Below are 12534 nucleotides of genomic sequence, written 5' to 3' on the forward strand. Positions count from 1 at the left end.
GGTACTATGAAGGTAGGGGGTTACATAAACAGTAGTGCCTGGTGGCACCTAAAACCTCAGAGTTCCCACACTCTGGTTTATGCTGTAGGGTTGTAAATGGCTTTCCTTCACTTCCAGTGTAGTTGCATTTTAAATGGCAGTGCCTGGGGCAGGTGAGTGTGTGTATACGTCAGTGATAGCCCTCCCTAGAGCAGATCATCACATCAGGGGTGATCATTACCATGTGTCCATCTGTCCTAGCCTACTTTAGGTGGTCCCCCTGTCATCGCTTATGCCAAAGCTGTTCAATGAACCTTCGGTTCTTCTTCAGTAGAAATTGCTCTACATTTAATTGTAGATGTGGTGTGTCCATAGGAGGAAGTGAGTTCTGAGACTTCGTAGGCTTAGAGGACCATCTCCTTTCACCCAATTCAAAAAGGCCAGCAGTACGATTTTTCATCAGTGTACTGGCACATTATAAGACTGTGGCAAATAGTGTGGTGCTGGACGCTGATAAACTAGGTCAGCTACTAGCCAGATTCTAAGACTCACCCATGTCCCTGACACCCTAGGACACAGGGTTAGTATGTTATCTGAAAAGCTCTCATAAAATTCCTAGTAGTAACTATGTGAGTGTGGGTAAGTTTAATTTTATTGGGTCTTAAATTCTATACAATGGGAATATTCATAAAGACCTGCCAAGTTGAAAAGAAAAAATGGATTTGTGTGTATAAGGGTAGATGATTTGGGGGTCTTGGGAAGGTTCTTTAAATGTTTGTTGAATTTAGCTTATGAATGGAGTTCTACCTGTGTAGAGTTGAGGTCCATACACTTCAGAGCCACACATCTGGATCTGAAGAAGAGCTAAAAAATCTAGGTTGCTGCTGCCTTTGCAGAGTCACAGGCTAAGTCTACAACCTTGCAGGGCAGCTTCAGGTTTTTAGATCTAAGAATTGAAAGTCTGCAGGTGTTGAGATCACAAGTGCCACAATCAGAGGGCTTAATGCTGCCATTAATCATGTTCTCACAATTCCATCAATAGTCTTCTATGTATTCTAGGATTCAAAGCAAACCTATCTTATGCACCTCCTTACAGGAATGGTATAGGGCTGATAACATTAAAATGCTTCTCCAAGTAGGCTTCATTTCAGGACTAACTTTTGAACTCAATAAAAAGTACACTTTGAAGCAATAATGGATGAGAATGGCAGCTCTAATACCCACCATTTTCCCTAATGGACCATTTATTCCCCCCCAAAGTAGTAGAAATGTATCTCAAGGTGAAGCAGTGTCATTTGTACTTGATCTTATTTGGTGTACAAGATCAGATGTGTGTGCAAAAGACACATTCTTTCATGTGCCATAAAACTGACTTTTTAAACTCTCTGTTCTCACCATGGAGGGTCCTATACTAAAGGCAGCAGAGAATGCCTAAAACATCATGTGCGGCCCTACACTTAATCAAATTTCCCTAGGTTTTAAATGATCTTGAATGCAACGTGTATAGGTCTCAAGTTTGCCATACAGTTGACATGCCCACAATTAAATGTAATTTTAAGTGATTTTTCACATTTGCATTTAAGGCAATAAAATCACAAAAATTTATGTGCCATCAGCAGAGTGACTTTTTTACTTACTCATAGGACAGTAATAATTCTGGTAAGCGTCCAAATTCAAAGTTAGCCAACAAGTGCATGTCAGCCATTTCCATTCTTTTTGCAAGACTAAAATAGACATACTTGTTGCTCCTATAAATGTTATAGTAATGTTTTCCCCAATGACTGTGAAAGGACAAGGATAATTAATAGTGCAGAAAGGATGTTTTTGTCATTTCTTTATAAAATCTATCCGTTATTACAGTAGTAGGTGTTTCAATGACATTATGCATTTAAAATCCGGGTCAGTCACTTTTCATCTGTAATATATTTCTCCATGACAGCATCTGAGACTATGCAGACACACGTCTGCTGCAAAATCATTAAACCAAGAGAAAATGACTCAGATTTTACTTACATTTAAAAAAATAAAATAACAAATGAGAAAAGTGCTAAGTGAATAAATCATTTACAGTCTAAAAATCAAACATTTCAAGACTTCTAAGGGTTAACAAAATATTTTAAGTGACATAAACTGGATCTCAGAAATCACCCTTGATCTAAACAGAGACTGTTTCAGATTTTAAATAATTTACTTCTGTGACTATACCTTAAGCCATAAAAATCCCCACAGGTGTTACTTCTTTTGTGAATATGTCATGATCAAGCTTTGGTTATAAAATATTGGAGCTGATACACTTCCTTAGCACTCAGTAAAATGGTGTACTGATGTTAAAATGTTATTTTATTTCTGCTAACCTGACAACAGAACTTAAAGTGCAAACATTGAAACGCTCTAAAGCAAAAATACAAATGCACACACAAGAACCCCACCAAGTCTATTCGTTAAGATTTAGAAAATAAATTTTCTTCCCTAATCAGAGTTTTCATTGATCTACACCTGCAAATATGTTTTGCCAAAGCATTTTGATACTTAGACCCCTTTGAAACCACTGTAATGCAAGGACTAAAGGAAAAGTTCAAAAGAAGACCGGAATAAGAACCCTGTGAACCCGTCCACGCTCCTTTGTGAAGGCAGAAAGAAACAGAAGACCCAGTGAAGATCCACTTTGAAGTCTCTGCTTTGTTCCTCCAGGGTTTCTTGGAGGTTTGGTCCTTGGGATCCAGATAGGATGTGAATTGTGTGGCAGCCCGTGGCTATAATTCAATGTAATAAAATCATGAAGCCGAGAGGGCTGGGACAGTTAAGTGAATGACACTCCGTACAGCATACTTATACAAATGTGATGTTGCTGAAATCCAAGACGATTTTCCACAAACCAGCCAGGATGGTAATCCAAATAGGAGACTTCTGCATCCTGTCGCTCCTCCCACGTTAAGCACATCTGTCTTTGCTACCGTGTTACCTAAAACAAGTAAGTGAGCATTCAGTATCTCAGCCCCACCAAAAAAGGTCCCTTCTACTACCAGACCCGTAAGTCCCTGTCTATGTCATTTGTGCACCGTTGGGCACATTGTTCCTTTATTTGTAACCCACCTCACCAAATCACCTGTTCAAATCCTTTACATTTCTTACTTTCAGGTTGCAAAGAAAACATGCACAAAGACTTGCACAACACGATATTATGTACCTTAGCTTGGTATTTTTTAGAGTTATCAAAACCCCATCAGATTAGGTACATTCATTGCCCATCAAGTTAACTCATGCATGTTGAGCATGCTTTCTTGAAGGCACTAAATTTTTTCAAATGAATGCCAGTTAAGATCCGTGTATGTCAAGATCAAAATGCTACCTTTGTTACTTTTTAATGTAGTTAACTTTTATTTTAAAAAATAGGTTATTTTAGAAAACTGCCATAATGACTGCAAACAGATCTTCATTAAGAAGTTTACTATTTTCTCTACTTTTAAATACTTAGAATAAATCAGCAGTTTCTATAGTTTTATTTGGTAATGTATTTTACAGGTTAGATAATCCATACACAAGCTAGAGGGAAAAAAAAACCAAAAGCTTAAGATGTGAACCTGCCTACAACATAAAAAGATATTACTTGATGACAGAGTCATCCTGCCTGGTCTTTAGACCCAATCAATTATTTATTCAAACCTCAGATTTGCTGTCAATTGACATAAAGCCTTTATTTTATACATTGTACAAAAGAGTTGCTCTTTTGTTTGTGCTGGGAATACTAGAGCAAACACAACAAAAACCTGTCCTCATGGAGTTTATCTAGAATAGGGCTAGCATACTTTTTCTATAAAGGACCAGATAGTAAATACATTCACCTTGGTAGGCCATATAGTCGTTGTCAGAACTACTTAACTCAGCCTTTATAGCACAAAAGGAGCATAGACAAGACAGCAATGTAAACTAATGGGCACTGTTTTATCCCAATAAAATTTGAGCTGTAGGCACTGAAGTTAGGATTTCATGTAATTTTCATGTTATGAATTTTTTTTTCCCTTTTGTTTCCAACCACTTAAAAGTGTACAGAGCATTCTTAGCTCACAGACCTTAGGAAAACAGGCCAAGGGCTGGATGTGGCTTGCAAGCCACAGCTTGGTGATTCTTATTCTAGACGAAAGGGGTGGATGAAGACACAAAGAAAGGATATGTCAGAACGTGATATACGCTAGGGAGAAAAAAAAGATACTAAGGCCAGGTGGGTAGAAGTCTTGTGATTTCTAGAGGATTGTCAGATGAGCAGAATCTGGAGTGATGAGAGGGAGTCCTGACTACCTAGGGGGAAAAACTTAGGCCTTTCTCCACCTCAGGTACAAAAAGTGAGACAAGGGGTGCACGGCTGGACTGTCAAGAGGATCAGTTTGGTAGAAGCGCTGAAAGGCAAAGCCAACAGGACAAAGGATGGAGAGAATGAGGATTCAGGAACTACTCCAGAGTCTTAATCTTGAATACCGGTCTTTTTCTGATGGGGAGGAGTATCACTGCCTGAGCTTCTTCGGCTGCTAAATGTTTAAGTAGCATCTTCTCCCTCCATTTATAGTAAAGAGTGAGTGAACCGTGAATGCCATGACCCGGTGCTTGTCCTGTGATTAACCTCATGAAATGGTGGCTACTGCCACATTAGCTCTTTCTGGATCTAAGTATAGATGGAGGATGTAATTCTCAATGCATCTTATTTAAGGAAGCTTACTTTCCATGCCCAGCTCATTTTGGAGCCAATCTCAAGTTCAATGACAGGATTCTTTAGCATTTATTTTCCTGTAAAGTTTTCATTTTGCTAATTGTATATGTAAGGTTCATTGTCACTTTGAAATTCGGTGGATACCACACTGCTAACATGCCAATACTAGCTCTACTCCACAGGGATCAGGAAAGACAAGACCTCAGGGGAAAGGAACCATCTCGGCTGGAACTTAAAAGACAACTAGAACTTTAGAAAAGAGAAGTGATGAATGAGGTAGCAGTGGGGGTATGGAAATACATGGTCGATTGGGGGAGTCACATTTAGGGGTTGACCTCAAGATGCTTACACTCTATTTTCTGTTACCCATGGGGATCCATTGATGGTCTCTCACCAAGGAGAAACCTGGGCAAGGAATTTACCCTGGAAACACAGAAAACAGCACTACAGCAAAAACAGAGCAGGTGTGGGGCCCGGTTAAATGACAATCAACGGATGAAGCACTTTTTAAGAATGGTTTGCCCCATCCCAGACTTACTATACCAGACTATCCAAGGAGTGTGGCTCAAAACAGTGGGTACAAGGACCCCCTAGGATGAGTGTTCTGAAGCTACTGTTACCATTAAATAAATATTATAATAATGCAGCAAAAGAGAATGAAGATGATTCATAGCGGTAGCCTAAGAAACAGAGAAAGGTACCGTTCACAGGGTGTTTTCAGGCAGATACCATAAGAACGGGTCATCTTAGATCTTAAGGGTAAGAGATGGTATAGCAGAGGAAGCCTCATTTAACTCTTCTCTCTCATTTTCTAATATGAAATACTAGAAGCATGCAGAGAATGCAAACTTAGAAGAAGTAAATGCAGTAAGAGAATCAGGTAGGATGCTTACCAAGAGCTACCGGAAAAAAATACATTTGGATCCAGTTAATTCTTTGCTATGGGGGACCCCTCCTATGCGTTTTAAGATTTTTACAACCTGTCTGGCCTCTACCCACAAGATGTCTGAACAACCCCCATTCCCACAACGTGTGGCAACTAAAAATGACCCTTGATGGAAAAACTGGCCCTGGTTGAGAACTGCTCCAAAGGCATAGCTCTTTACCCTTAGATGTTGGAAAAATAAAAACCTTAAACATCTAAAATTTCTTGAAATTCAGTACGATTTATTTCCATTTTCAAACATCAAATAGCCCTGGACAGTGGCTGGCTTTGGTGCTGAAACAACATTGTGTGCAATTGTTCAGAGCTTTAACACGAATGACTCCAAATGACGAGGAAAACTGAGGCAGAATGACAGTGAAAGCTGTATTTTTCCACAAGAACTGGTAGGTGAATGCTCTCTGCGACCACCAAAAGCTATCCAGGCACAATAAACTCACTGCCAACCTTTTACACCTGGAACAGACAGCATGGCTTCCTAGGAACTGTCCCCCTCGTTTTCTGATCTTCATCTAAATCTGTTAATCTCTCAACTTGACTGCTCTCTTCATATTTGCATTTAAATGAAAAATAAAATTCTGACATAGGTCTCTTACTGCAGATCATCTTACTTTTTAGCCTTTCCACGTGTTGACGTTGGTGTGCAGGAACTGTTTAAGGAAAATGAAAACTATTTTGTCACACAGTTAATATCCCCCCTAGAACTGTAATCCCTCAACCGTTGTAGGACCACTGTCTCACTTATGGGTAAGGTTAGTATCTATTTTATGAAAAAGAGAATCTCAGGGCACCAAGTTCTTCCCAGAAGCCAGTCACACCTCCACAAATGAATCCGCTCTGTGTTCATAAGAACGATAAAAGACATAAAATGTTTTATGCAGTTCAAGCCACGAGTTGGATTAATAAAGGAAACAAAGTTTTACTACTTTGAGATTATTCTCAAGTGGCATATCACTAAAAAAAAAAAAAAGCAGCTAAGTATCATTATGGCTTAGGGAACTGTATTGTGTTTCTACAACTTTTACAAGTTCCAAATGAAATGTCACTACCGTTGAGGTTTTAGCTAGAGCAAACTTACATTCCCAGCAGACAGAGCCAAAATGCCCCTAAAGGTCTGCTTCCTGCAAATGCTCTAACTGCACACAAATAGAGAGGGAGCCTCCCCAGCAAGAGACTACTTAGACACATTCTTTTCCGGAACATAGTTGGCTTGTGTTCATGGTCTTGTTTTATATTTACATATAAGAATCAATACAAGAATAATCTTCCAAATGTTATTTCTTTGTCCACAAGAAATAGGATAAGAAGACATTTTTATCATTGATGGATCTAATATGCTAGCTCCTTGGCAGCTCCAACATTTTTATTCAGGAAGGGAAGGGGGAAAAGGGGCTGAAAAGGGCCAGGGTGGGGGGAAGGATAGTGGAATTATTTTAAGGCAGGGTTTGCTTAGCAAGCACACTTGGGTGTATATAGACTAGAAGTTAATTAGAAATGATGGGGAATGCTAACCTCTTTCGTCCACCAACAAGGGACTCCATGAACGTCCACTGCTGTGGATATAAAAGCATATACAGGCATACCTCAGAGATACAGCAGGTTCCGCTCCAGACCACCCCAGTAAAGCAAGTATTGCCATAAAGCAAATAGCACAACAAAATGAGTATCACCAGAAAGCATGCCAAATTAATTTTTTGGTTTCCCAGTGCATGTAAGAGTTATGTTTACACTACACTGTAGTCTGTTAAGTGTGCAACATTTGTTCTAAAAAAGCAATGTACCAGCCTTAGTTTAAAAATACTTCATTGCTAAAAAATGCTATCATCTAAGCTTTCAGCCAGTCATAATCTTTTTAACTGTGGAGGGCCTTGCCTCTGTGTTGATGGCACTGACTAATCAGGGTGGCGGTTGCTAAGGGTTGGGGTGACATTGACGGACTCTTCCTTTCATGAATGCTTTCTCTAGAGTACGCCCTGCTGTTTGATAGCATTTTACCCACAAAACTTCTTTCAACATGGGAGTCAAGCCTCTAAAACCCTGCCATTGCCGTTCTCAACTAAGTTGATGTCGTATTCTAAGTCTTTTGTTGTTAGGTCAACAATCTTCAGAGCATCTTCATTAGGAGTAGGTTCCATCTCAAGAAACTACCTTCTTTGCTCCACCATAAGAAGCACATCTTCATCTCTTAAGATTTCTCATGACATGGCAGCAATTCAGTCCCATCTGCAGGCTCCATTTCTAGTTCTTTTGCTGTTTCTGCCACATCCACAGTTACTTCCTCCACTGAAGACTTGAACCCCCCAAAGCTGTCCATGTGTGTTAAAAAGCAACTTCTTCCAAATTCCTGTTAATTCTGACATCTTCCCAGGAATGAGAAGTGTTCTTCATGGAACCTAGAATGCCCAGATCAATCACAGGAATCACTACCTGTGGCAGCTATAGCCTGATGAAAGTCAAAATAACATCCATTCTGCAGCCCATGGATCAAGAAGTCATTTTAGCAGGCATGAAAACAACATTAATCTCATTGTCTATCTCCATCAGAGCTCTTGGGTGACGAGGTAGATTGTTCTGAAAGGAACCTTTTTTATAAACAAGAGGTCTCAATAGTGGGTTTTACATATTCAGCAAACCAAGTTGTAAACAGACGGACTGTTATCTAGGCTTTGTTCCACTTGTAGAGCAGACAGAGTAGATTGAGCCTAATTCTTAAGGACCCTAGGAGTTTTTGGAATGGTAAATGAGCCCTGTCTGTAGCCTAAAGTTACCAGCTGCATTAGCCCCCTAACAAGACAGTCAGCCTGTCTAGGCATTGACTTCTCCTCTCTAGCTATGAAAGTTCTAGATGGCATCTTCTTTCAACAGAAGGCTGTTTGGTCTACAATGAAAATCGGCTGTTTTGAGTAGCCACCTTCATTGTCTTAGCTAGAACTTCTAGATAACTTGCTGCTTCACCTTGCACTTGTCTGTCATGGAGATGGCTTCTTTGCTAAACCTCATTGACCAACATCTGCTAGCTGCAGACTTTTCTTCTGTCCCTTCATAGAATTAAAGAGTTAGGACCTTGGTCAGGATCAGACTTTGGTTTAAGGGAATACTGTGGCTAGATGGAGATTTTATTCAGACCACTAAAACTTTCTCCATGGAAGGGGTTCACTGGAGTAGTTTTTTTAAATGTCCTTCATGAGTTTTGCCTTTGTATTCACAGTTTGGCTACCTGTGTCAGGCCTCTCGACTAAGCTTAATCATTTCTAGCTTCTGACTTACAGTCAGAAACATGTGATTCTTCCCCTCACTGGAACACTTAGAGGCCCATGTAGGGTTATTAATTGGCCCACTTTCAATATCATTGTGTGTCGGGAAATAAGGAGGGCCAAGGAGAGGAAGAGAGGGGAACTGAACACACAAAGGGGTGCCACCCTAAACTTACAATAGTACCATCAGTGATCACTGATAACCATAGCAAATAATGAAAGGATTTGAAATACTGTGAGAATTACCAAAATGTGACACAGAGACACCAAGTGAGCCAGTGCTATTGGAAAAAGTGATGCCAAAAGACTTGCTTGACACGAGGTTGTCACTAATCTTCAATTTGTACAAACAACAACAAACCATAAAAACAGTATATGCAAAGCACAATAAAACGAGATATGCCTTTATCGGGTCATTTAGTCACCTTTATATTACTAACAAAAGTTGACAATTATACTACTGCTGATCTTGTATTTGATGCCAGCTAAAATTTATCTTTATAGTTGTTTATAAAATGTTATCATTGTTCTAAATTTATTCTTTCATTAGAATGACCAATTTTATTACTTTTTTTCAATTTTATTACTTTCTATTCAAAAAAGTTATTGGGACTATGAAGGTAACTGAAAACCGACATGAGCCCTGACTTCACAGGTCTGTTCTTAGAACACTCTAGGTACTAAAAACCTAACTATACCTTTCCATGGAAAGTATAACCATAGTAAATGTTGAAAGATAGAGGAGACATGAATCCTGTCAGTGAAGGATTCTAAAGAAATAATGGTTAAGGAGTAAAGAAGGGAGGGAAGCACATTCCATGAAGAACACCTTTCTCTGCAATTGCAAAGGCACCATGGTAAGAGGTATTAACAGAAGACTGAAACAAACAAACAAACAAAAGAATGATGGGATGTGGCTTGCCAGGTTATTTATTAAGACCCAGATAGGCAGGCAGACTAGCCAGGAATATCTGCATTTCACAAATGTGATTGTGGTCCTCATATGGAGAATGACTGGTAGACTTCTGAAAGTGTGGGGACTAGAAAGCACATCCTTGCAAGAGACAACTCTTGACTTAAATCCAAGTGTTATATAAGTCTTACTCCTCACAGGAAGTATCCCTCCTTGAGCAAATCATCTGGATGTGGAATCTCACCATGCTGTTTGGATATGCTGGCTGTCGACTCTGATTCCTTTATTTTAAAGTGGGCTCCCGAAGGAGCTGCAATGAATTGAGTGACTCATCCAGCAAGTCCCTGCTCCATACGATCTGACATAAAGGGTGATATTAGGCAATGGGCTTTTCAAAAGGCCAAAGTAATGGGAAGGTACCAGCCAAGGAGGTTTATCAACATAAAATAGCGTCGCTGGTGGTGCCAGGATAAACTGAAGGGGGGACACCACATAGTTAATAACCTGGGGAAGTTGTAAATGAGAGTTGTGTTTGTCTATACTTGCCTTTGTAGTTTTGACTTTATTGCCACTGCTACAGGACCAACCTGAGTAATCTGGCAGCACTTTACAATCCTCTCCTTCCAAGCAAGGATTCATGTGGCACCACCACTTCTGAATCACGATGGAAGCTGGAAAACAAAGGCCAGTGTTCGTGAAGGTGTTTCTTCCTCCAAACAGGGACAACATGAAGCTCAGATGGATCAGTATACAGATTTCAGACTGTAAATAAGAACTATTTCAACGTAAGTCAATTTAAAGCCTGCGTTCAGCCACATGCTCTAGAAAACAGTGAGATCCCAAGCTTTACAACATGCCTGGGTATGGATTTGGCTGGGGGTTTTTTTTTTCCTGCCCATGACCTTAGGCTATTTAACTCCTCTTGGACTCAGTTTCTTCATCTGTAACATGGGGATAAAAATAGAACCTCACCACAGATGTCAAGAAGATAAAGGTAATCCACAGCAAAGTCTTGGCTAACCACGGACCAGTCACTGGGTTGTCAGAAAATGTTAGCTACTGGTGTGGTCATCATTTTGTAGGTTACAACAGTGCATATTGAGCTGGCAAAGTCAGTACATTTGACGGACTTTGTTGCCAGTGGCACAGATTAAAAACAGTAAACGTTTCCATCACAGAGGGGTTCATCTCTCCATGCCAGTCCAGCAAGTGGTGGAATAACTCCTTAAACTCAACAGCTGGAAGCCAAGTAAAAGTTGGTAAGCCTGGTACTCCCTCACATGCCCACATCCTAGGCTTGTTCTCTCACCTGAGAATTCTCTTTCCTCCTTACCCCATCATCCCTGCTGACATCTACCAGTAAGAATTCTCCAGGTGTGGACGCAGACTACAAGAAGTTAAGGAAACTCCATCAACTTGGCCAGGTATTCTCACAGAGTCAAAGGACAAAAGGGAATGTGATTCATATTTAAAGGTGGGCCCAGCCAGAAGGCTGGTACGGATCAGAGATCTAGGGCTGCAGGTAGTGTGTGTGGATTAAGGGAGATGGGGTGGCTGAGCCCTGTTTCTCCCTTGTTTTTAATTTTTTTTTTAAGTTTGTTTATTTTTGAGAGAGACAGTGTGAGTGGAGGAGGGGTGGACAGAGAGAATCCCAAGCAGGCTCCATGCTGCCACCGCAGAGCCTGATGCAAGGCTGGAACTCATGAAACTGTGAGATCGTAACCTGAGCTGAAACCAAGAGTCAGACGCTTCACTGACAGAGCCACCCAGGCACGCAGAGCTCTGTTTTTCTGTTGAAATAGCAGCACTTAGGTAAAAAAACATACCTCAATGGATGTGACTTTAACTACCATGTCTTGGGAAGTCTGAACTCCATTTCAAGCAAATCTTGAGAATTCCTAATAGCTAGTTTTTACTGAGGGTCAGGCATCCTGCTAAATGTATTTCCTTCATTTTATGGAGAAGAAAAGGCTGAGGCTCAAAGTCACACTGGGCAAACAGCACTGGAACAGAGGCATTCGACCACTGGAGCCCCCTCATCAACCCTTGTTGTATTCATACCCCTCTCTCACACCAGCAGGCTGTAGTAGAAACAACTAGAGGTATAGAGGCGGTAACAAAAGTAGATAATACAGCAAGCTCATGCATTAAAAACTCTTCTCCTGTCAGGCAACAGCACTATGGCAGGATTAGGGCACAGGACCATTTCATTATCAGCTGAAATGGCCAGACATAATCCCTAAATGAGGCACAATTGTGATCTAGAAAAACCATACGTTAGAAGGTGCCAACACTGAGAAAGGAATATAGCTCTATGGGTTACTCATTTTGGCAGTAATTGCCAATGAACTTGAGTAGACAGAGACGGTAGGGTAAAGTTGGAGAAAGCTGTATGCTCTTCCGTCACAAATATTATAGAAATCTCACCTTAAAACTGGGTGGAGCTTTGTTATTGTCAAAGCCCCTTTCTATACCGTTGCCCTTTTGATTGTCCCAACAACCTTCAGCAGCAGGAAGAAGAGGCAGATGGTTCCAGAAATAAAAACAAGAGCCTTCCACAAAGTGAGTAAAATGAGGGAGGAGGTATGAGAACCTAGGCTTCTTCCTCTTGATCTGCAAGTCTTTCGACTGTACTACAATTTACAATAATAGTTTAGGTTACCATAGGCTACACAGAGTTTGACCAGATTCAGTGTGCTGACCAGTCCTTCATTATTTTCTGAATACCTCAGGTTAGTCCCAA

At 40.4% G+C, this 12534-nt stretch overlaps 1 protein-coding gene across 1 annotated transcript in view; it reads right to left on the reverse strand.

Moving 5' to 3' along the window:
* TAFA4 (TAFA chemokine like family member 4) overlaps positions 1-12534 on the reverse strand; it is a 230179-nt gene that overhangs the window by 100049 nt on the left and 117596 nt on the right. The window contains exon 4 of the mRNA XM_047095190.1: positions 10338-10462. Coding sequence (XP_046951146.1) covers positions 10338-10462 — 125 coding nt within the window. The remainder of the gene's footprint in view (positions 1-10337; positions 10463-12534) is intronic.

The sequence above is a fragment of the Lynx rufus genome, unplaced genomic scaffold (assembly GCF_022079265.1).
Source record: "Lynx rufus isolate CCGP_SWC_20201006 ecotype Redwood Valley unplaced genomic scaffold, mLynRuf1.p SCAF_4, whole genome shotgun sequence".
In the NCBI taxonomy this organism is placed as follows: domain Eukaryota; kingdom Metazoa; phylum Chordata; class Mammalia; order Carnivora; family Felidae; genus Lynx; species Lynx rufus.